This window comes from Canis lupus, chromosome 15 (genome assembly GCF_011100685.1).
Source record: "Canis lupus familiaris isolate Mischka breed German Shepherd chromosome 15, alternate assembly UU_Cfam_GSD_1.0, whole genome shotgun sequence".
NCBI lineage: Eukaryota > Metazoa > Chordata > Mammalia > Carnivora > Canidae > Canis > Canis lupus.
In genome coordinates, this window is record NC_049236.1 from 6,397,700 (window position 1) to 6,422,246 (window position 24,547).

At 41.9% G+C, this 24,547-nt stretch overlaps 1 protein-coding gene across 2 annotated transcripts in view; it reads right to left on the reverse strand.

Moving 5' to 3' along the window:
• Positions 1-398: 398 nt before the first annotated feature.
• The window catches only part of AGO4 (argonaute RISC component 4), a 39,589-nt gene continuing 15,440 nt past the window's right edge, over positions 399-24,547 (reverse strand). For both annotated transcript variants that reach the window (XM_038557924.1, XM_038557925.1), the window contains 11 exons: positions 22,363-22,510; positions 21,735-21,854; positions 21,483-21,611; positions 21,103-21,236; positions 19,811-19,995; positions 18,577-18,736; positions 14,251-14,566; positions 13,987-14,121; positions 6,840-6,941; positions 6,376-6,575; positions 399-4,251 (listed from right to left, as the gene is read on the reverse strand). In XM_038557924.1, coding sequence (XP_038413852.1) covers positions 4,143-4,251; positions 6,376-6,575; positions 6,840-6,941; positions 13,987-14,121; positions 14,251-14,566; positions 18,577-18,736; positions 19,811-19,995; positions 21,103-21,236; positions 21,483-21,611; positions 21,735-21,854; positions 22,363-22,510 — 1,738 coding nt within the window. In that variant the 3' untranslated portion in view covers positions 399-4,142. The remainder of the gene's footprint in view (positions 4,252-6,375; positions 6,576-6,839; positions 6,942-13,986; positions 14,122-14,250; positions 14,567-18,576; positions 18,737-19,810; positions 19,996-21,102; positions 21,237-21,482; positions 21,612-21,734; positions 21,855-22,362; positions 22,511-24,547) is intronic.

Consider the following 24,547-nt stretch of genomic DNA (forward strand, 5'->3'; position numbering starts at 1 on the left):
TTTTTAAAGACCTGACACTGGATAGCCCCAGGTTGGGTGAATTGAGGCATAGCCTCCTCTGGAGAAGTCAGTGTTGAAAGTATGTGGCCATACTGCCCTCTGGAGACTGCAGGTTTTTCTCAAAACTTCACTTAAATAGATTTTCCCATTGAGAGCTATACCCAGAACCCTGATGAATCTTGTAAAAGTTTTCATATATGACATTTTGCTGAGAAGCTCTTCCAAAATCCCCAAATATCAATTTCTAAAGCTAGGGAGACCCAGGAGTTAAAAACACAAAGTTTCCTCTCTGTTCTTTCTCAAATTTCTTAAATTGAGGGTACTTTTTGAAAAGCGACCATGTGTTTTACCAGTACAGTATACTCTGTATGTATTAGACAATTAACAAGAAAAACAACTTTTGGCACAAGAATGCCAATTTATTCTCTTTTGGACACATGAACACAAAATATCCCTGCAGGCCAAAAAAAAATTGCAAAATTTAAACAACCATCATTTTATCTCAACATGAGGATATCACCCCTCCCTTAATAGTTTAGAAAGTACCTCGTATTGCTAGAGACATACATCCAGTCCAAAGTTAATAAAATACATTTTAAAACATTACAGGTCTAACAATATAGAAACCAAAATTACACCATTAGTCAAATGAACAAATGCAAACATTTTCAGCCACTAGACATAGAGCATGAATGTCAATAGCAAGGGATAAGAAAATGGTTAAGCGATAACAAGATCTTCCCTTTAATTTTATAAGGAAAAATCCTCGGAGTTGAAGCAGTATTCATACAATGCCCTCAGCCTCCACTTTCTTAAAATGAAAGCAGAGCTCCCAACACCTTGCTATTGAGCAAGAAAATCTTACAGCACATCCACAAAGGGTCACTGGGGCAGAGCAGAGAGAGCGGGCCTCCTTAGGCAGTGGGTTGCCTTTTCCCACAGCAAGGGTAGGTAGGGGAACCAGGTGGTGAGCTCCGACACAGGCTGGGCACCGGATCCTAAAGTACAGGCCATACAGAACGTGTCTGCTTGTAAATCATCACCTTTGGAAGCAGCAAACAGAATTTACAGTAAGAATGAACATGTTCTGCGTGCCCAGGCTCTGAGTGCTTTAAGTCAGCTAGTTCACTTTAGAAACCCCGAGGGTTCAGCAGCTTCAACAACCACCACCACACCACGTAATCGGTTCTCGTTTGGATCGTCACCACTCTCTTAATGTCCCCGCACCTTATTCCTTAACGGTTACTCTTTAGCATTGCTACGTTTCAATCTTTCACACCACATGACAGGGCCTAACCAGGCTGCATTTAAAAAAAAAAAAAAAAAAAAAAAAAAAAAAAACCCAAAGGAAACCAACAGACAAACAGCCTAAACCTACTTCTAGAGAATGCACACCTCCCATTGATTGACACATGCATGACAATTCAGTCGGCCCCGAGGGGTTAGGGTATTGCAGCTGTCAAGCCAAATTGCAACTATGCATTTAGACTTGCTTGCAACAGTATTGCTGCAGCTCCGACTCTATAGTGATTACCTCTTAAAGATTCACCCCCTCAGCAGGTTTTGTTTTGTTTTTTTCCCCAATAATCCTAGTTCTTCCATATTTCTTTCCTTTCATCCAAAATGAGAGCATCTGCCCCCTTAAAAGTACTGTTTCCTATAAAAATAGGCCTCCCGGCTTTTCCTCCACCACCACACTGATTCGGCCCAGTGTACAGGACTGACTGAGGTTGTACAAGCTGTAGAGTTCAAGGTCAAGCATTCAGGCCATGGCCCGGCAAGCCAATCCGGGCTCCGTGGCCCTCCGCATCGCTCCCTGCTGCACGCAGGACAGGACAGGGTGAGAAGTGACACTTCTGTGCGTTAACAAGCAGGCCTGAGGCCCTCGAGTACAGGTGGGGTGCCCGCTGGCCAAGGGCTCTGCACATCCTGAACCCCGGCAAGTCCTGCTTCTCCGAAAGAAGCTTCCTCCTCCTGGGCCCAAGGGGGCCAAGCTGAAGGGTATTTTCTGAGCTCTCCCTGAACAAGTGTGAGCAAAAGCAGCAGCCAGCCCCTCACCAACAGGTCCTGATTCGTAGTATCCACGTGAGGTATTTGCAGAAAAGGAAAATCTTAAGCAATGAACACCTTCCGTCCCTTCACTCCTGCCTCGGATGTGCCTCGGTTACAGACCTTGCTTGGGGCCCCGCTGCACGCGCCGCTGCAGTCCTCGGAATGAGCTACGGGACTCTGCTGACCTTCTAAAGTTTCAGCAAACACGGAGGAGGGGGGTGGGGGCCGCCGCTGACCTACGGCACGTGGAAATGTAAACTTCAACGTATTTACAAGCTTCTTTAAAAGACCGAAGAAAAACAGTGCTTTGTATTGCTGGGATTTTGAGAAGGCTAGTTCGAGCGATCTGGACCGGCTACAGAGTTCAAACACCTTTCACCATCAGATCCAGTGTTTCCCCACCAGCAGTCTCCAGACAGGGGGGCAAAGTGGTTTTCCCACATTGTGTCTGTCTCTTCCCCCAGCACCTTCCTCAGTCACACGGAAGGCGGCTCTGGGGCTTTGATCCCCTTCTCCAGCTCTCACTTCTGAGGTTCCAGGATTAGAGAATCACAAGTCAGTACAATTGGGGCTGGGAAACACTGGCTAGAACTACCAAGACTCTATGTAACTGCTGTCCATTCACAAAGTGGTATCTACACTAAATACAAAATACATTTTTCCCTACATTTTCAACTGATGCTTGCTTTAGATCAGCTCCCTTTGTTTGGACAAGAAAGGAACCCGTCTCCTTGCGAGCGGAATCTAGAATCTATTCAGAAAAATCAACCTCTTCTAAGCAATTTTAGTTTAGGGAAAGGAAGGAAACCCCACCAAGTACATCTCAGGTTGAAAGAGAAGAAAAAAAAAAAATTGCACTGCACATAATTGTGTGAGTAACCTTGATTCCCGGGAAAAAAAGTTTTAAATGCTGGTACATTTGTGCAGGTTGCAGCATCACTCAATGTACTTTGAGGATTGGCAAAGCCTATCCGATAAGGAAGCATCCTGGTTCTAGCTTATTTTAAAACAAAGTGACAGGACACCAACTGTGACTATAAAACAGATAAAAATAATTCTTTAAAAAGTCATGGAAATATATGTCTTTTCTGACCAGTTTCAGAAATTGCCAGATTATGATCTATAAGAAGTAGCTGATAAAATCATACTGAAATCTCATCTAAAAAACTACATTGTTGGGGGAGGAAGAGAAGGGACCTTAAAAAATGTTTATTGCCAAAGTTAATTTTCTATGAGAAAAGCTTAAAAATCATTTAGATCTAACAAACCACACAGCAGCATAAAATGGGCACTTTTGAAAACTTTGAAAAATACTAAAAGTTTTTTTTTTTTTTCAGAGAGGTGGGAAACATGAATACTCTTACCATGGCAGTGTTATTTTGTCACCGTGACATGCATTACATCTCTTTGTGCTACACATTCACAAAAGTCAACCAAATAAGAGAACTGCCTGTCTGGATTTGCAGCCAAATATAGTGCAATTGCCTGGCAGCCTGTTCTTGCACCAGCACAAGTCTGTAGATATCATGAAGATGAAGTAGGAAAACTAATAAAACTGTAAAACTTTCAAAAATTAATGCTCATTAAAGGCATTTACAGTGGTGAAGTCAGAAATCTCCATTAAAAAGTCTATGGACCCACAGAATTAGAAAGTTACGCTGAACTGAAGTAGATTGGTTTTTCTTTCCCACTTATGCATACACCCCACTCAATGGATACAGAAAACAAGGAATAATCTTCTAAGACTAGAGGGATGCGGTGAACACCACAGCTAGCAAAATATTCCATAGAAACCTTTCTCATAAAGTCCTTAAGGAAGTTCAGGCCGATCAGCCTTTGCAAGATGAGGTAAAAATTCAGTCCAGTGCATCAGAAAAGACAATCTAGGAGTATCTATTACTTTTTAAAAAATGGCTCAATTTTGTTGATGCATCAGACAGTGCTGCAAAGTATAGATTCAGTGCAACTATTCCAAGCTGCTGGTAGAGGACCACCTGAAGTCAACTTGGCTCTCTCAGAGGCGGTAGGCATTTGAAACATTTCGAGGCTGCGTGGGGTGCCAGATTGGTTGAGTTCTTTTTCTGAGACTCTCAGGCAAAATACATCGTGTGCTGGGTATCATGGTGGATCTGCACAGCCTTGGCCAAGGCCTGAGGATCCCGGCCGTTGCTCTGTCCTGACACATGACTGCCTTCCGCGCTGTAAAGAGAAGAATGCAAAAAAACAAAAACAAAAAAAGAAAACAAAAAACCCCAAGCGTAACAAACAAGAGACCACTTCAAATTTCACATATTTCACATAGCACAAACTACTGGATTCAAAATCTCAGGCTCTTTAAAAAAATTTGTTGTGTCTCTCTAAACATGAGTTTGCTCAACTGAAAAATGCATTCGACTTATTGGATGGGCTGTTGCAGTAAATAAATCAAATGATGTCTACAAAGACCCAAATCCTTAACAGTGCTTACGTTAGGAGTTCTACTTTTATGTGTGGCTAATGCCTACTTGTCCTTTAGGCTACAGTCAAATGGCATTTTCCCCAAAGAAATCTTCCCTGCTTCCCAAGTTCAGGTCACAGCCACCTGAGACATACTTTCACAGAATCCTCCACTTTTCTTGCATGGTACTCAACGCGTGTGAAATTAAGCTATTAATTGGATGGTTATGTATTTCCCCCCAGGAAGTGTAAACTCCAAGAAAGCAGTGACTGTCGGTCTTACCCCTGAGCCCTTAGCACCCAGCACATAGTGTAGTCTCAGTAACCATTGGTTGAATGAATTTCCGTGCCTGGCATAGTGCTGGAACGTTCTACGTTGGCTGTGCAATGTTACTACGCTGTGAGTCTCCCCTCATCTACTCCTCACTGGTGACATGACCTCGGAGAGGGTACATCTCCTTGAACTTTGGTCTTTTAAGATAATGGTAATAACTTCTGAACATATGTCCTCAGGCTACTATGATATAAAGGGCTTGGCAAACTGTAAGTCACCATCCCTCTTCTGACTTCAGTGGTTACTTTTGCTGCTTAATTATTTTACTACTTAAATTATTATTGCTCTTACCATCTAAGCTCACAAGCTTAGTCATCTTTTACTTCATCCTCTTCTCTCCCACTCATGCCCAGTTAATGGCTAAGGACTGTCTGCTTTATCTCCAAAGCAGCTTTTTACATTTAACAAAGAACAACCTTGCTCTAACATACTTTTTCCAGCTTTAGGCCCGCTCTTCCCCTTTCGTGTGCTCCAGCCAAAGAAAACTTGCTATTGTCTAAACATGTTGCTTGCTTTCTCTTTATGTCCATTGTACCCTCTGCCTAGAAAATCCTTTTCTCTTCTTTCTAGAGCCAAATCCCACCCATCCAGCTATGAAATCTTCTCTAACAACCTTTCTTCTAACGTCCCACTGCACCTTCACCTATACGGCCTTGGCCTAATTGTCAGTGCTGTTTGCCCGTATCATCTGCCATTCTGAAACAGAAAATCCCGGGAAATAGTTCTTTCTCATCTTCATATTTTTAGAACTGAGCACAGTGCTGGGCACACAGTCAATTCCTAATAAATGTGTTGAATGGATGAAGGTATATTACAGAATGGAAAGTATAAAGCCACAGCTGGGCATTTTCCATTTTCAACCCTTACAGAAATAGACTTGCGATGGAATGTCTACTATTTAGCAGCTGAATTCAGACTTGGGGAAGAGCCCAGAAACCGCTACACTTCACAGATTGTCATTTGGAAAAGAAAATTAATGCAGAGAGCTTGTTCAGCTATTTAATAGTGCTCGGTAACAGGTCAAAATGTCTGATGCTTCTGAGATCCCTATTTGGGGGTGACAATTGTCTGGCACTCCTCCTCTCCCACACAGATGCCCAGATTCACTCCAGTGCATTCCTCCAAAGTGTACTGAAAGCCAAGTGAACTGTGCAGGACTTCCCCTTGCATGAAGTGGAATCCACAGGCCTGTGACTGCACAGACCAGAGCCAGGGCACTGTGGGGGCCACCTTTGGGGCTGCTCACGACCTGCGCAGAACTGAATGCATTTGGCTCTTTGGGAAAACCACAGGCAACTCCAAATTAGACGTTCTTCCCTTGGGCAGACTATATAGATAGGCACACCATGCAAGTATGAGCAGGCCTGAGCATTTCTAGAACCAGAAGTCACATAATAAGCTCTCAAAGGCACATTCAATTTTATTCACTTCTTGAAATTTAAACCCTAAAAAGAAGTTTAGCTCCTCCAAAAACTTCTCTATAGTAGCTCATTTTTTTTTAACACATTGGTAATCCAGGCAAAAAGAGATTTCATTGCGGCTGAGAAACTTACCTGTCATGATCTTTATCCACCAGATGATACCTTGCCCTGAATGCTACAAGCCGGGCATAATATGCAGGGGCTGGAATGGAGACCGAGCGTGTGCACCTCACATACGTGTGACATAGCTGGTAAGTTAGTAGCTGGAGTTCATCTGCGGTGAAGCAGTTGTCATCCCACAAGACCTGGTAATGTGAAGGACGGCTGGTTCCCTAGAGAGAGACTTTTATGATTAATATGTTTCTGACATGGGTTCACTCTGTGAAAGGAGAGAAACGTTGAAATCTACTCCTTCAATTCAGAAATATTCCTGCCTAGCACACCTACAAGCAGACCGAAAGATAACAGTTCTAGAATACAAGCATTAAATTAACAAAGTGATGCAGAGTGTTGAATAACAAGTCTAGTCAAGCCAGTTGCTGAATTTGCAAACATCTCCTTATCAAGTCAAAGATCTGAACCAGCTTCTAAATTACCTGAATTCCTGCATGACTACAGAGGTAAAAGTCAAACTCTGAAGGATGTGTGATGGTACTGTCCACTGTAGTGCCTGCTGGTACGTTGCCACTTTTCCCCACCTACCAAAAAAAAAAAAAAGGGGACGAGGCATAATTAGTCACCAAAATGTCAGACGGGGTTCAGGCCAGGCCATATTTTTCTTTTATTTATTAATTGTTAACAGGTTAGCAAACTGCTCTTAAGTGAAGTTTTGAAAATTAGTTTAATTCAACATGTTGAATTTTTCTGTAATGTTTCTTAGCCCAATCACCTTATTCTTTTTCTTTTTTTTCTTAAAGATTTTATTTATTTATTCATGAAAGACACAGAGAGAAAGGCAGAGACACAGGCAGAGGGAGAAGCAGGCTCCATGCAGGGAGCCCGATGCTGGACTTGATCCCAGGACCCCAGGATCACGCCCTGAGCCAAAGGCAGACGCTCAACAACTGAGCCACCCAGCTGCCCCTGATGTTAACCTTAACAAAACATAATATCTTCAGTTCTTAATCTAATCAGCTATAAAACTAGGTGATGATCATTTACACTTTATTTTTTAAAGATTTTATTTATTTATTTGACAGAGAGAGAGAGAGCATGAGAGAGAGGGAAAGAGAGAGAGAGAGAGAGAGAGACGGGGGGCGAGGCAGAGGAAGAAGCAGACTCCCCACTGAGCAGGTTGCCCAATGTGGGGTTTGATCCCAGGACCCTGAGATCATGACCTGAGCTGAAGGTGGACGCTTAACCCACTGAACCACTCAGGCGCCCCTCATTTACACTTTTAAAATTCTAAATTGTAAGGTTCACTTGCAGCCAAAATGCTACAATCAAACTTCTAGAAAAGCAGAGAAGGGAACTTCAGAAATGCATTTACAAGGAAAGGAACTACACCTGGCTATTTGGTTCACTTTCTCCTTCTTGTGCTATACAGCAGGGTTCCATATGAGGAAGTTTATTTTGTATAGAGACAGGAATTTGATGGGAGTTTATTTGGATCCATTCTAACTACCATTATGCTCGGCTGACTTGTAGCCAAGGCTACAGGAACCTCTATGAGTACAGAAAAGTCTCATTCCATCAAATTCAAATGTGGACTAGGGGACCTAGCTGGACAAGAGGAAATGTAACTGAGTTATAATAGTTCTGACATTATTTCCCAAAGTGTGTTCTTTAGTAATATGAGTTCCGCAGGATAAGTTTAGATATTTTATGGTCAAAGAGATTTGAGAAATACCGGGTTGAACCTAAGTTAAAAAGGTTTTTCATTGAAAAAAAAAAGTTTTTCTACTGTATGACTTCTCAGAACCTTTATTCGATCATGTATAATCTTTAAGAGGGAGATGGAGTATATAGTATTTTCCAAACTTATTTGACCATAGAATCCTTTTTTAAAATATACTAATTGATTAATTAATTAATTTTTAAAGTAGGCTTTATGCTCAGTGTGGTGCCCAACGTAGGGCTTGAACTCACAAGCTCGAAATAAAAACTGGAGCTGAGATCAAGAGTTGGATGCTTAACCAACTGAGCCACTAGGCAATTTTATTTTTATTTTTAAGTAATTGCTATGCCCAGTGTGGGGCTTGAGCTCATAACCCAGAGAATCAAGAGTTACCAACTGAGCCAGCCCCATGTCCCAGCATGGAATCCTTTTTATTTTTATTTATTTATTTTTTTAAGATTTCATTTATTCATGAGAGACACAGGCAGAAGGAGAAGCAGGCCCCATGCAGGGAGCCTGACGTGGGACTCGATCCCGGGTCTCCAGGATCATGCTCTGGGCTGAAGGCGGCACTAAACCACTGAGCCACCAGGGCTGCCCCATGGAATCCTTTTTATTTTATTTTTTATTTTTTTTAAGATTTATTTATTTATTTATGATAGACACAGAGAGAGAGAGAGGGAGAGAGAGAGAGAGAGAAAGAGGCAGAGACACAGGCAGAGGGAGAAGCAGGCTCCAGGCTGGGAGCCCGACGCGGGACTCAATCCCAGGACTCCAGGATCGCGCCCTGGGCCGAAGGCAGGCGCTAAACCACTGAGCCACCGGGGGATCCCCAGGAATCCTTTTTAAAACAAATCTCTTAGAATCTATAGGTGAGAATGGATGGAGGTGATGCCTTGAGGAAAAAGGGATCCAGGCACGTTCATTTCAACAATTACTGCTTGAACGCCCATGTGGAGGGCTCTGCGGCAGATGTTGGGGATGAGAGACAGAGGCATGGAGAGAACTAATGAACTTGCACTCCTGTCCTTCATGAACACCATCTACAATGAATTGCAATGCACTGTGATAAGGGCATTATGGAAGGCACTCGAACAAGCTGGTGGGAGGAAATAGTTGAACCATCCTTTATAGGATAAGCAGGAGTTGCAAGAGGGGGATGGGATGAAAACCAGAAACACTCCTCAAATCCCCTAAAGTCAGGAATAGATAAACTAGTTGTGGTTTATCCATATGATGAAATACTAAGGAACGAAAAGGAATAAACTGGAGATATGCACAATAAACTTGGACGAACCTCAAATGCATTATGCTAAGTAGAAGAAGCCAGACCAAAGGCTATGGTCTCCCACATATATGTCATTCTGGAAAAAACAAAACTGTAAGGACAGAGCAACTGTCAGTGGTTGCTAGGGGCTGTACAGGTGAGGGAAAGGGTTGACTGCAGAGGGCTCAGCAGAATGTGTGTGCATGATGGGACTGTCCATGTCTTCACAGACATGGTGGCTACACAACCACATCCATTTGTCACAACTTGCAGAACAATACACTAAAAAGGTTGTATTTTACTGTTCTCTATATTACACCTTAATAAGAACAGGAGGGGGGTCAGAAAGAGTAGGATGGATGTGGTCATCCCAGGGATTCAAATCCACAATATACATGGGAAATGGAAAGTGTGTATGAGGGCATTGTAGAAGGCTGAAACTATATGTTATGTTTCGGGTACCTTAGGAAAACACTGAACACCAAAGGGAAGTATTTGGTAGGCAATGGGGGATATGTGTAGGTTTCTTAATAATGGAGTGGCAAGGTAAGGTGTGTAATTTTTTTTTTAAGATTTTATTTATTTATTCATGAGAGACACAGAGAGAGAGGCAGAGACACAGGCAGAGGGAGAAGCAGGCTCCATGCCGGGAGCCCAACGTGGGACTCGATCCTGGGACCCCAGAATCACGCCCTGGGCCAAAGGCGGCGCTAAACCCCTGAGCCACCCAGGCTGCCCAGATGTGTATTTTTTTTTTTTAAGTAAGCTCTACACCCCAAGTGGGGCTTGAACTCACAACCCTGAGATCAAGGGTGACATGCTCTATTGACTGAGCCAGCCAGGCGCCCTGAAATCTGTATTTTTTTTAATGTAGCCCTGACAGCAAGTGGAGGGCACATCTGTGAAGGGCACACCTGTGATGCCAATGGGGAGACCATCAGGGGTCTCCAGCAATACAGGAGGCTCTACCCAGGACAGAGGGAACACACAAGAGGAAGAACTGAGACAAGACATTTCAGGGCAGAGCTCAGAAGACTCTTCGACCACAGGAAAGGGGCAGAATTAAAGACAACCCTGAAGTTTCTAGCTTGGTTGACTTAATGGTCGATGATGCCAAGTCATGGAAAAAAAAAAAGGAAAACTGGGGGCGCCTGGGTGGCTCAGCAGGTGAGCATCTGCCTTGGGCTCAGGTCGTGGCCCTGGGGTCCCAGGATCAAGTCCTGCATCGGGCTCCCCACAGGGAGCCTGCTTCTGCCTCTGCCTGTGTCTCTGCCTCTCTCTCTGTGTCTCTCATGAATAAATAAATAAAATCTAAAAAAAAAAAAAAAAAAAAAAGGAAAACTGAGGGAAGAATAGACTTTGGATGAGGATGAAACAAAAAGGAGAAGGTTTAGACGTGTTTTGCTTGAAATGCCTGTGGTAGATTGTAGGACTAGTGCCAAATATTACTGTGCCCCTCCCTGGGGGAGGATTATACATCCCCACCCAATTAACTCAGGAGTGGCCATGTAACTCACTTTGGCTGATCAAGTGTGGCCTGAAATGTGTAACTCCTGGGCACAAGCTTTAAGAGCCAACATAGGGCTTGTGTGGATCCTTCTTTCCCTCTGCTATAATGACTGGTGATGTTCCAGATAGACTCTTCTCTGTCAGCCTAGGTTCCAAAAGGAGGACAGCAGGGTCACAGCTGCAGCAGAGCCACAGAGAACGTGTAATATGAGCAAGAAATGTATCTTTGTGAGCCCCTAAGACTTTGGAGGGCCTAGCCTATCTCGCTGATATAATGTCTACAGAGCATCTGAGTAAATACGTCTGGTAGACGATCAGGGGTGCAGCTCAGGGACTGCACAGAAATGTTTGCAGTTGGGAACACAAATTTAGGACTCTATAAGCAGATCAGTGAATGCAGAAAAGTAGGTGAAACTAGAGAGTTTGAAAAAAAAAAAAAGAAAAGAAACTAGAGAGTATGAGAAATTCAGAAGAGGAAGAGAAAAGTACGAAATGCCTGGAAATGTCAGCATTTAATGGACAGAGGAGGAGGAAGAGTCAGAGAGTCTGATTATAAAGGAGGGTAGTGAATTGGGCAAGTCATATTATTGCTCAGGTGAAGAGGTCAGTTTAAGGACCTGACAAGGTATCACTAGATTCAAAATGAGGTCACTGTCCGAGCAACTTCAGCAGAATCTTTGGAACTGAAGTCAGGCTACAGAGAATTGATGCCAATGGAAAGTCAAGTCATTTTTCTTCTAAAAGTTCGGTCACGAAAGAAAAGAAAGAGAAGGTGGCAGGCAGACTGAGGGAGAAACAGGGTAAAGGGAAGCTTACTGGGGGGAGTAGATCTAGGAGGAGTTGAGGGACTTTAGAGGGTAAGGAGAAGGAACTGGAGTTTTGAAAACCAATGGTAATTACTGAAGTGTTCCTTTAGGAGCAAGAGCATAGGGGGAAAGATTAGGCTCTGAGATGTGAGAGGAAGGAGAGGAGAAAACACATTTTACTACACTGGAAAGCAGAGGAGATAGGGGCACCTGGGTGGCTCAGTTGGTTATGCATTCGACTCTTGATTTCGGCTCAGGTCATGATCTCAGGGTCCTGAGATCAAGTCTGGCATCAAGCCCCACGTTCAGCGGGAAGTCAGCTTCCCTCTCTCTCCCCCTCTGCCCTTCCTGCAGCTCGCACTCTCTCTCACACTAAAATAGCTAAATAAATCTTTATTTTTTTTATTTTTATTTTTTTAAAGATTTATTTATTTATGATAGACATGGAGAGAGAGAGAGGCAGAGAGAGAAGCAGGCTCCATGCACCGGGAGCCCGACGTGGGATTCGATCCCGGGTCTCCAGGATCACGCCCTGGGCCAAAGGCAGGCGCCAAACCACTGCGCCACCCAGGGATCCCTAAATAAATCTTTAAAAAAAATGTAGAAGAGAAGAAGCTGATAAAACTCATAGCTTCTAGGGCAGCCTGGGTGGCTCAGTGGTTTAGCTCCTGCCTTCAGCCCAGGGCGTGATCCTGGGGCCCCAGGATCAAGTCCCACATCGGGCTCCCTGCATGGAGCCTGCTTCTCCCTCTGCATCTCTCTGTCTCTTTTGAATAAACAAATAAAATCTTAAAAAAAAAAAAAAACCTCATGGCTTCTAGATGTTGTTTTCTGGGGAAATAGAAGGTTGTTCTATTGCTGGCAAGATAAAGTGTTGCTTTATCAGGCTGAGGAGTTCAGGAGTGAAGGTTTGGAATACATGCTACGGGGAACTGGACAAATGGAGAAACTGCAGCATCAAAGGCTGCCTGAGATCTGTCATCATGAGTCTGCAATATCAATTCATCATTCAATGACTTTCTTCCACAGTAGTGTCCATTGGCCTAAGAGTTGAAGCAAAGGAAATGGGTAAGTGGACTGATCCCGAGTTGAGATTGGCAAGAGGCATGAGTAGAGAACTGGAGATGTTGGTAAGTGTCAAGGGAGTGGGGGAGACCAAGGACTGGGATTATCAGCCTCTGGAAGGTTAGGAGTGACAGAGAATGGTAAAGGACAAAATGATGAGGTAGCCTGGGCTTTAGGAAGATAATCCAGTTCCGAGAGCTACACAGACAGCAATTTGATGGAGGGATGGAGAGGTGGCAGGGTGTTCTGTGACCAGAGCTCGGGCAAGAGTTTGGAGAATTTGTAATAGTGGAGGTCTCAGAAGTACTACTGAGTCGGGATTTGAGCAATTCAGAAGACAACACTTGGAACCTGAGCTGACTGGTGGAACCGGAGCCCAAGGAGAAAACCTTAGTGTTCCGATGTTTCAAAGAGAAACAGCTCAGCCTTGGATTGGAGACAAAAACTAAGGGCGGACTAGAAAATAATGGGAGGGACCCACAAGATGACAAGATTAAACAACAGAAAGAACTGGTCTCTTGAGGGTGGATCAGGGAAGGCTTGGAAAAGATGAAATAACGTTATAGAAAATATCATCGAAGCAAAGTCATCCAATATTATGTATTTATAATTTAGCAAGGTTACACATAAATCACAGACTATAAATCAATTATACAAAATGCTTCTTAGTCAAATGCTGGGAGTTGAACTCCAAATTAATATTCATTTATTACTTTAATCCTTCTAACAACCCTGTGAGATAGGTATTCTTCTGACTACATTTTACAGATGAGAACATTACAGCTTAGAGAAGTTAACTTGCTTAATGGTTAGTGTGACATTAAAAGTATTCAGTGTACCCCAAGAATCCCCTGCACTGATCTATGTACCAGTATAAAACCATTTGGAAGAGAAATTCTTCTATATATTATAGAACCATGCCGTAGGCACTGGTGGCAAAAAAGCAGCAAATGATAAATAAAGTTCAAATAGATAAACCACCCGTTTGGAGTCTGCCTGTATAGTATAATCTTGGCATGTTTGTGGGACCCCTCCCCCTTAAAACTCTAGAAGCCAGCACTCTGTCCTGCAAGAGATATACTAACTCTCAAAACCTGTACCATTCAGAAGTGATCATCTATGCTCAACTGGAGTGAGTATATTTATTAAATTATTATTATTATTATTACACTTCTGGTTTTAGGGAACAAATTGTAGGTAAGCTCATTTGAAAACATATTCACTTGCACCAGACAGTGAGGGTCCTACAGGTTTCTTACCCTTTCTGTTTTATCTGCACAGAAGAGTCGTGTGTGGTGTCTCTTCTGCACCACGATGTAGGTTATTCCTGGCCGGTAGTCTTCCTCCAAGCTAATACATGCCTTCCGGATGGCTATGAGCTCTGGCCAGGCTACCTAGGAGTCAGAAACAGAATGACATTTAATTGCGAACTCACCTGGCATCTCCCAGATCTGGTTTACCTGGAGTGGCAGCTCCATCAGACACCCAGAACCCCCCCAGGCAACTGCGGGTAATCCGAGTACCTGCTTCATTTGTCCCTCCGATACCCCTCCTCGGTAGTAGATGATCCGAGTGGGTTTGAAGCGTGTGGATTTGTAGAACTGGATCAGCAGCTCTCGAACCATGTTAGTAAGGTCCTGAATTACCTCCTGGCTATAGAGGAGCTCCTGGGAGATCTCCTGGCGGGAGGTCTGCACCCGGACGGTGGCACAGTACCGGCTGGGGTGGCCATCCATACTGCCAACGACAGCAGCAATGGAAGGCTTCTTTCCGTCCCCGGCTGGGGGGTGTGTGACATCCGCTCCCAGGAAGATGACAGGCTGCTGGAACACCGAGGGCCTGCTCAGATGGAAGGAGACACTGACACTGACACATGTAGGTGAAAATCTGTATTTTCAAGCTCATCAGGTATAATTTTACACCACAGAATAAGGTCTTGTTCACATTGGGTGAGAACTCTGAGGCCCATTGAGTGTCTGTGCCCCTCCTGCAATGAATCGGAATTCACTTAAGAAGTCCACATGGGTGGGGCGCTGGATGGCTCAGTTGGTGGAGTGCCCAACTCTTGGTTTTGGCTCAAGGGACTGGGATCAAGGCCTGTGTTGGGCTTTGTGCTCAGCATGGAGTCTGCTGGAGAGTCTCTCTTTCCCTCTCCTACTGCTCCTTCCCCTGCTGCCTCTCTTTCTCTTTCAAATAAATGAACTATTAAAAAAAAAAAAAAAAAAAAAAAACAAGTCAACATGGTTCTTCTATAATAGGAAGGGAAGAATTTATTTTATTTTTATTTTCTTAAAGATTTTATTGATTTGTTCATGAGAGACACACACACAGAGAGGCAGAGACACAGGCAGAAGGAGAAGCAGGCTCCATGCAGGGAGCCCGATGTGGGACTCGATCCCAGGACCCCAGGATCACACCCTGCACCAAAGGCAGATGTTCAACCACTGAGCCACCTCAGAAAGGGAAGAATTTAAAAAGAGGACCTGAGCCAAATTTAACAAAATCTCTATGTGTAAAGGGAAGACTTTCCTAGAACAAACTCTCTTGGGATCCTAGGATTGCTACAATGGATACAGTATTACAGAATTTACATGGAACGGGGTCAAAACCCCCAATGCTCTTCAAGATGTGAGGCCTAGAGAAGAGAATTGAGTCTGTCCACTTTCCTATTTTACTTTTACCAGTAGCATTCATCCCTTATACCACATATTTTACTCAATTATTATTTTTTTTTAAAGATTTCATTTATTTATTCATAGAGACACGGAGAGAGAGAGGCAGAGACACAGACAGAGGGAGAAGCAGGCTCCCTGTGGGGAGCCCGATGTGGGACTCGATCCCGGGTCCCCAGGATCACACCCTGGGCTGCAGGCAGAGCTAAACCGCTGCACCACCGGGGCTGCCCCTACTCAATTATTTTTTAAAGATATATATATATATTTATTTATTTATTTTTTATTGGAGTTCAATTTGCAACATATAACAAAACACCCAGTGCTCATCCCACCAAGTGCCCCCCGCCCCGTGCCCATCACCCAGTCACCCCAACCCCCCGCCCACCTCCCTTTCCACTGCCCCTTGTTAAAGATTTTATTTTTAGTAATCTCTACACCCAATGTGGGGCCCAAACTCACAAGCCCAAGATCAAGAGTCATATACTCCACTGACTGAGCCAGCTAGACACTCCATTTAATTTAGCTCATATTTATTTCTACACACGCACACACGCACACACACAAGAATATAAGTTCCACAAGGGCAGGAATTTTGTTTTGTCTTATTCACTGCAGTATCCCAAGTGCCTGGAACACTGACTAGCTCACAGTGGACACTCAGTAAATATTTGTTGAGGGGCACCTGTGTGGCTCGGTTAGTTAAGTGTCTGCCTTCACCTCAGGTCATGATCCCAGGGTCCCGGGATCAAGCTCTGCACTGGACTCCCTGCTCAGGGGGGGAGTTTGCTTCTCCCTCTGCCTCTCTCCCTGCTTGTGCTTGCTCTCTCTCTCTCTCTCTCTCTCTCTATAAAAATATTTTATATAAATAAACAAACAAATATTTATTGAAAGAATGAATTCATTTATTTGGCACCGATTTGTCTAGGAATCAAGGAGAAAAATATCATGCATGCTTCTCTGGTAAATTCTTAACAGTAGGATTTAGAACTGAGTACTGACTCTTAAAACATAATATAGGAGACATCCTAAATCTGAAAACCTCATATGATGGGTACTCAAAAATAGACACCTCCATGAGGGCAGAGGCTGTGTTATATTTCTCTGTATGTATCATGAGGCAACATGGGCCAGGCACACAGCAGTACAGCAGCAAACATAAATCTATAACATACATACACATAAACGGAATAACAGCTTACATATACTATGTACCAGCCACTGTGCTAAGCACTTTCTTTGTAGTAACTCATTTAGTCATCAAAACAATCCTATGAGGGTGGTACAATTATTATTTCAATTTTTCAGATAGGAAAAAATGAGACAGAAGAGATTAAGAAGCTTGCCCAAGCTTACAATAACTAGGAAGCAGTAAAATAAATAAATAAAAATTTAAAATTTTTAAAAATTAAAAATAAATAAATAAATAAATAAAAATAAAAAAATAAAAAATAAAAATACCCCCAAAACTAGGAAGCAGTAAAGCTGGAATCCAAACCTAGGAAGTCAGACACCAAGGTATGTACTCTAAACTACTATGCTATGTTTCAAATGTTTGGAGTCAAATGAAATGATTTCAGAATTTAGGTCAACTTCCCCTATGGTCTGTATACCTCATCTAGCAATCTTGTAGGAAGGATTTTGTCACCTATAAATTTTATTCAAAATAAATAATTTAATTCAAAAGTACTGGAATATGTACAAGAGCAAGGCACTCAGTTTCATATTCTTGTCCAGAATAGCAATGATGAACACCACAGCCCTAAGCTAAATTTCTCAAATCACTTTCACATATAGAATTTCACATGAATACACTTTATTTTTTTTTATTTTTTAAATTTTTATTTATTTATGATAGTCACACAGGGAGAGAGAGAGAGAGGCACAGACATAGGCAGAGGGAGAAGCAGGCTCCATGCACCGGGAGCCTGATGTGGGATTCGATCCCGGGTCTCCAGGATCGCGCCCTGGGCCAAAGGCAGGCGCCAAACCGCTGCGCCACCCAGGGATCCCATGAATACACTTTAGAAAGAAAAGAAAAAAGAAAAAAAAAAGAAAACACTTTAGAGTTAACAAGTCAGATATTATCTCAATAGATAAGAGAAATACAAATGAATGAAAAGACAACACAAACTAAGAAATGGCCAAGAACTGAACAAGCCTGTCAAAAAAGAGGATATCTGAATAGCCAATAAACATGTGAAATTGTATTCAATATGATGCATTATCGGGGGAATGCAAATTAAAACTACAAGGAGATACTACTGCCCCCGAACAAAATGGCTAAAGTTAAAAGGATTGATACTACCAAGTGTTGGTAAGAATATGAAGCAAGAATATGAAGCAACTAGAACTCTCCATGGGAGCGTAAACTGGTGCAATCACTCTGGAAAACTTTCTGACTGTATGTATGTACTCTCTCTAATTTAGCAATTCTACTCTTGGATATATACTCAGGAGAAAGAATACTTAAGTCCACCAAAAAACATAGAAAAGCTGTATAATAAATGTACGAAAATATCCATCAATGGTACAATAGTTTAAAATTCAGTGGTATATTCATATAATGAAATAATACACAATGATGAAAAAGAATACACTATACTTAAATACAGTAACACGAATGAATTCCAGACACATAATGATGGGCGAAAGAAGATGGACACAAAATATTACATGTTGTTTGGTTCCATTTATATGAAGTTAAAAAATAGGCAAAACGGGGAACCCTGGGTGGCGCAGCGGTTTAGCGCCTGCCTTTGGCCCGGGGCACGATCCTGGAGACCTGGGATCGAATCCCACATCGGGCTCCCAGTGCATGGAGCCTGCTTCTCCCTCTGCCTGTGTCTCTGCCTCTCTCTCTCTCTCTCTCTCTCTCTCTCTGTGTGTGTGTGTGACTATCATAAATAAATAAAAATTAAAAAAAAAATAGGCAAAACGAATCTATGGTGATAGTGGTTACCTTTGGGGGTTACCTATTGGGAGGGGCCACAGGGAAGCCTGACACAGTGCTGGAAACGTTCTAGATCTTCACCTAAGTAGTGGCTACATGAATGCTTATATACACATAAGAAAAAAGTAGTTGAGATCCATGTTTGAGATTTGTGTGCTTTACTATAGGTTACACTACATTTGATCTTAAAACAAAGTAGAGAAAAACAGAGTTCAGAATCTTACCTTTGATGAGGTACAAGCACGTTGTTAATTCCTCCGAGCTTTGCATTTATCTTCAGGCAAAGGTTGGAAAGAGTTTGGGGCGAGGTCTTCACCACATTTTTTACTTGGACACATTGTGTGGCCATACCCAGGAGGGTATCTCCAACACGTTTCACCTCCGCTACAAGGATAAATTCATTCATTAATTTAAAAATGTTGAAATATTCTCCTAATTACTAAGAGTAGAGGAAAAAAATCTATCATCTAAAAAATGTGGGGAAAAAAAATCCCCACATAAACATTTACAGAATGCCTATACATACTGTACACTGTGCTAGGTGTGGTTGTGTCACCTGCTAAGCCCCCAGGGCAATTTCCCCTTTTCTTCCCTCCTGCAGGCACTGAAGGTAGCTGACTTCCTTTGCTCTTGGATGCTACCTGCCACCACTAACTCAATCCCTTGAGGTTACTTTTTCCACAGGACTGGTCTGGCAAAGGAATCCATCTCCCTGGCCTTCTCTCTCAGTGTAACACATCAGCTCTTTGACTTCTAAGTATTTCTCTCCCACCCGCCTCCTCTTTTTCCTCTAAATGCAAGAGGTAAACAGACAATAACAAGAGAAATTACTACAGAGGGCAGCAAAGACATCTTATAAAGATCAAACAGCTGGTCTGTAGTTCCCGAATCCTTTATTTAGGTGATAGCCAGAAGACCTTCCTATCACTCTTGTTCTACTACATACAAACTAAATAGCTTCATTTCTGGAAGGGGTAGGCTCACCCACTCTTCCCCGCCCTGATATTCCTAAGTGCTTTTCACCAAACATTCTGAGTCTTCCTGCCTTTGAGGGCTACGGTAGCATCACACCGCTTGCCCCATGCTCATTCCCACTGCATTTCTAGGCCCCCATTCGTGATTCCTGCACAAAGGTTGGGAAGGAGCCAGGTGGCTGGTTGTGGTCAAGAAGCTGCAAATGTTAAGAGCCTTCCAGAGCTCTCTTTTCTCTCTGCCATGGGGCCAGCAACATTCCAAATAGCGATGGCTCTACCAACCTGGGTCTCAGAGTGAAAATGACACGATAGCATCAAACAGAGGCCACAGTCCACCTCAAAGGACACACAGTAGAAGAAAAAAAAAATCTTTGATGCTTTGAGCCACTGAGAGTTTGGAGTTGTCTGTGACTACAGCATGACCTAGCTTATCCTTTTCTACTCCTTGATATCATCCCTCATACAACATTAAAGGGGTCCATACCATACACCGGTGTCTTCCCAGGCAAGATAACCACGATTAGCTGTAGGCCCACATAGGTCATTTTCAGATGTTTGAACATGGGCTCCACGCTGTCTGCACCTTGTGCATACTTGCAGAAACACGGCTGACCCTGGATGGGCATCCCTGCATCCTTAGAGATTTTACGGAGCTGGTCAGTGAAACTCCTGTTAAAATAGAACCAATGGCACAGTGCTTTCATTTCAGAGTATGTGCCTAGCATATATTTTCCACTAAGATACTTCTTTCAGTTCTGTACATTCTTAGCCAAAATTAAAAATAAACAAATAAAAAATCTTTAACTGGTTGCCAAAGATGGGCTGGCAATTACATCACTGTAATTATAATGCACCAGAATCTGTATTAGCAAGCGATCATATCATCATTTTGAAACTTTAAATAATTATGCCTCAACTGGGCCCCAGGAACTAGGATAGCATTTCTGTTCAAATATTTTTTTCTTTTTTTTTTAAACATTCAAGTCAGTACTTCTGAACTAAAGAAAAGCAAAGTCAAAATCTCAGGTAATGTGTACTTTGGTAAGCCAGGCACAAGAATGGCTGGGTAAGCTTGTGTTCTGAGAATATGGAAACACAAAATTGGTATATTTAGGATTACATTCAAACTTGCAACAGATTTGATTCAATAACAATATCAAAAGAAATCATCACTTTAAAAAAAACAATTCATTGTGAAGTTTCACGTTTTGGGTTTGAAAAGTTACTTTAATCTATGCATAAAGCTTTCAGAATAATTTCTTTCATGTATTTGCCAAAATTTTGTAAGATTCCTTTCTTTCATCCAGTTCCCTTCTCCTGCCTTGATTTTTTTCCACCCTTCTCACTAACTTCCTTTCTATAGATAGCTGCATCTTTAAGACACGAACCAATGATCTCAGTCAGTGACCCTGCAGTAAAACAAGCTCACTAGCAAATTATAATGATTAAAAAAATGGACTAGTTTTTATCTTAGCTGAAGAGATACAATTAATACCAAAGGAAGCTTCACTAAGAACTCAAGAGTTTGTCAACAGTCACTGCTTCCGCCTTGTTAATCACAAATTTCTGCTCTAAATATAAGGACATTGAGTCAGATTCTGAATGTCATTCCCAAGTTTGCAATTTACTGTAATACAAGGTCTTTTTCCCTATAGCCAGATGGCATCACTATAGGAGTCAGGGATTTAGTGCCAGTGCACACAGCACATTCACGTAAAGATGGTATTTTCATATCTGGAAGGGATATTACTAAGCTGAAAACATGAAGATACTCACTTTAGTAAATCTTCCCTACATTGTTTCTGAGGCGCAAAACAAGCAACTGCCCAAACTTTAATTTCAATGCCAGCATAAAACTGCTTTCCTCGCATGTCCCAGACACCCTGGTTGGGTGTGGCTACCGTTTTATTCTTTAAAAAAAAAAAAAAAGAAAAAGAAAAAAAGAAAAGAAACAAAAGAAAAGAGAAAAGACATTACAATCTAAGGCCATTTTACTGTTGAGGAGGGGATAAACAAAACTCTATTTGGTATTAGCCAAAAGACAAAAAGCAATAATGAGCCAAACTATGGGTAAATTCGGTGTGGTGTAAAGGAGAAACCCTGGATGATTGTCTTTTCGACTGTAAGGAGCGTGCTGAACAGAGTAAGACGCTTACCCGGCCTCCGTACTGCAGCATTGGTGCTGGGAGTACCCTGCCTGTCAGCTCTGTCATTTCATTGTGGACAACAATACCAAATTCTTTAAGGTATGGATCCGGTCCACCCACCATGCTGTTACTCTTCACCTAAAGAACAGGAAAGCCTGCGTATATAAAAACCAAAGAGTAACTGTGTCCCACCATGAGTTTTCCACTGTCTCGTTTTCTCATCTGAAAGTGAGCTGATTGTGAAGACCAGGCCTTACTGACCAGTCTGCTGATTTCTTCCTGTCTGTCAGGAGCAGATCTGGCTGTAGCTTTGATCATCGTGGAAGTCTGATTGTCTGTGAGTTTCTTGATGCATCGCTGTCCTGCCACGATATTACAGACCTGCAGAGAAACAAAGGGAAATTTATTTGTGCGATGAGTTTCAATACTGTAAGCCTTGGCTGAACTGTACCTTCCATTCCCCCAAAACACGAAAATGGTATTACCTAATGGAGCTATCTGCCTAAAATATCTTATTTATTTTTTTGAAGATTTATTTATTCATTAGAGAGAGAGAGGGGGAGAGTGTGCACACACATGCAAACATGCAAGTGGGAGGTAGTAGCAGAGGGAGAGGGAGAGGGAGAGGGAGAGAAGCAGACTCCCTGCTGAGCCAAGAGCCCAGGGCAGGCTCAATCCCACAAACCCAAGATCATGACCTCATCTGAAACCAGGTCAGATACTCAATGGACTGAGCCACCCAGGTGCTCCTGCCCAAAATATTTTAGAAATTCATACTAAATTCCTACCACTAGTTAGAACAGGATTTTTTTTTATGTTTTTGGATTTTTTTTTTTAACTCATTCAAGAGATTGGCAGATCTCCCAAAACAAAGTTTAGTTTAGCTTACCTCAAGTGGCAAATATGTATGTTTTTGTTCTTGTCCCACTTGGAGACAGGGAAGATGCGGGTATTTCAGCTGCAGACTATACTTCTGCTTAAAATATTGAGCTACTGTACATTCCATAGCTTGACCATTTTCCAACTGTAAGGGAAAACTATGGGAGAGAATATCTTTTTAGAAATGTCTTCAGAAAAAAAAAAGAAAAAAGAAATGTCTTCAGGTTCTTTTTTTTTTTTTTTTTTTAAGGTTCCTTTTTTCTTAAATAAGCAAACAGACGCCTAACATTTTCTACCTTGATCATTAAAAAACAAAGGTCAATCTTTATTTGACCAGTTTCACTTAAGTCATTTTAGTATTTAACGAGAACAGTGATTCTTGGAATTTCCATCTTTGTGGACGCTAGGATGAGAAAAATATTATTTTTTTTAAAGATTTTATTTATTTATTCATGATAGACAACAGAGAGAGAGGCAGAGACACAGGCAGAGCAGAAGGAGAAGCAGGGTCCATGCACCGGGAGCCCGACGTGGGATTCGATCCCGGGTCTCCAGGATCGTGCCCTTGGTCGAAGGCAGGCGCTAAACCACTGCGCCACCCAGGGATCCCGAGAAAAATATTATATTAAAACTTAAAAAGTTAAAAGGAGAACCAGAAAATACAAACTCACTAGAGGCCAGTGAACACCTACAGATACATATATGATCTCTTGCTGGCTTATTAAATGATTAAAATCAAATAATGACTTGGGATCATCCACACAGGAGTTTTATTTGCTTAAGAGAACTTTTTGTAAAATGAGTGTAACACAGTTATTGGGACTGCATTTCCAGATTCCAAACCAGGACAAATATATGTGGATTTGGCGGCAAAAAGGCCAAATACATGAAACTGAGTCTGTGCCAGGATATTTGATATAAATTGGGGAGCATGATTTAAGAGATTCTCTGTCTTTGGCTCTTTCAGGTGGGTAATTATCTCAGATACTTGGTATAATAATAACTTTAATCTGCTTTCTTAACTGTTACAGTCCCACAATATAACAATGCAGCAAGGATCATCTATGTAATATTTAAATACAGAGGCTTTTTTTTTTAAGATTTTGTTTATTTATTCATGAGAGACACACACAGAGAGAGGCAGACACACAGGCAGAGGCAGAAGCAGGCTCCACGCAGGGAGCCCAACGTGGGACTCGATCCTGGGTCTCCAGGATCACACCCTGGGCTGAAGGCAGCACTAAACCGCTGAGCCACCCGGACTGCCCAATATATGTGCTTTTAATTTTCATGTAAAGATTATATAAATCTGTAATTATTCTTACAAGGCTACGTGAAGTAATTAATGAAAAAGATACAGTTCTTGAAACAAAAACTAAACTTCTCAATAGTGACTTCATAAGGTTTCAGTAACTTTTTTCCCCCTAGAGAACGAAGGCAATATTATGATATGAAAAATACATGGACTATCACTTTATAACTCTTAAGAAATTCATATCAGGTACATATGGGTTCATACAAAAGAATTTATTCAAATCATACTGAATTAATATGCCACATTTATCCAGAAGTCACCCAAAAACTTCTATCTAGAACAAAGCCCTCCCAGTGATTTTGATGTACACTAAGTTTAAAAATTGAGAACCACGGATCTAAAGCAAAAACTAGAATATAAACAAACAAATAAAAAGCTTCTGACTAAGCAAAATAATATTAAGTTTATATATTTAAGTTCATGCTCTTTACTTGGAGGGGCCAATATTTATTTATGTCAGAAATCAGTTTAAAGACCTTGTTTACAAGAACAAAACTTACATATACAGTAAATTAAAAGCATTTTCATATATATTTTCTCATTATGCATAGTTCACAGTGGATCAGAAGTTAGGTGGCTAGAGAAATAAGACTGGAAAATGGAAATGAGTAGCTGCTGGAGGCATGCCATACATACTGGCAGCTGGAAGAAGTGGCAGCTAGCTACAAAAAAAGAGAAAAATCCAAACAAAACACAAAGCAATATCTTCTCATGACAGCCTTATATGACTTATAGGACTTAACATATCCCTTGGGACATGCATAATGATGACTCTACATTGTTATATAAAAGTTGATCTGTGGTTGGCATCCTCCATTTAAGAAGTGAAATGAATCAAAGGCAAGAAATAGGTTTTTTAAATGTCCCTATCAAAAATATT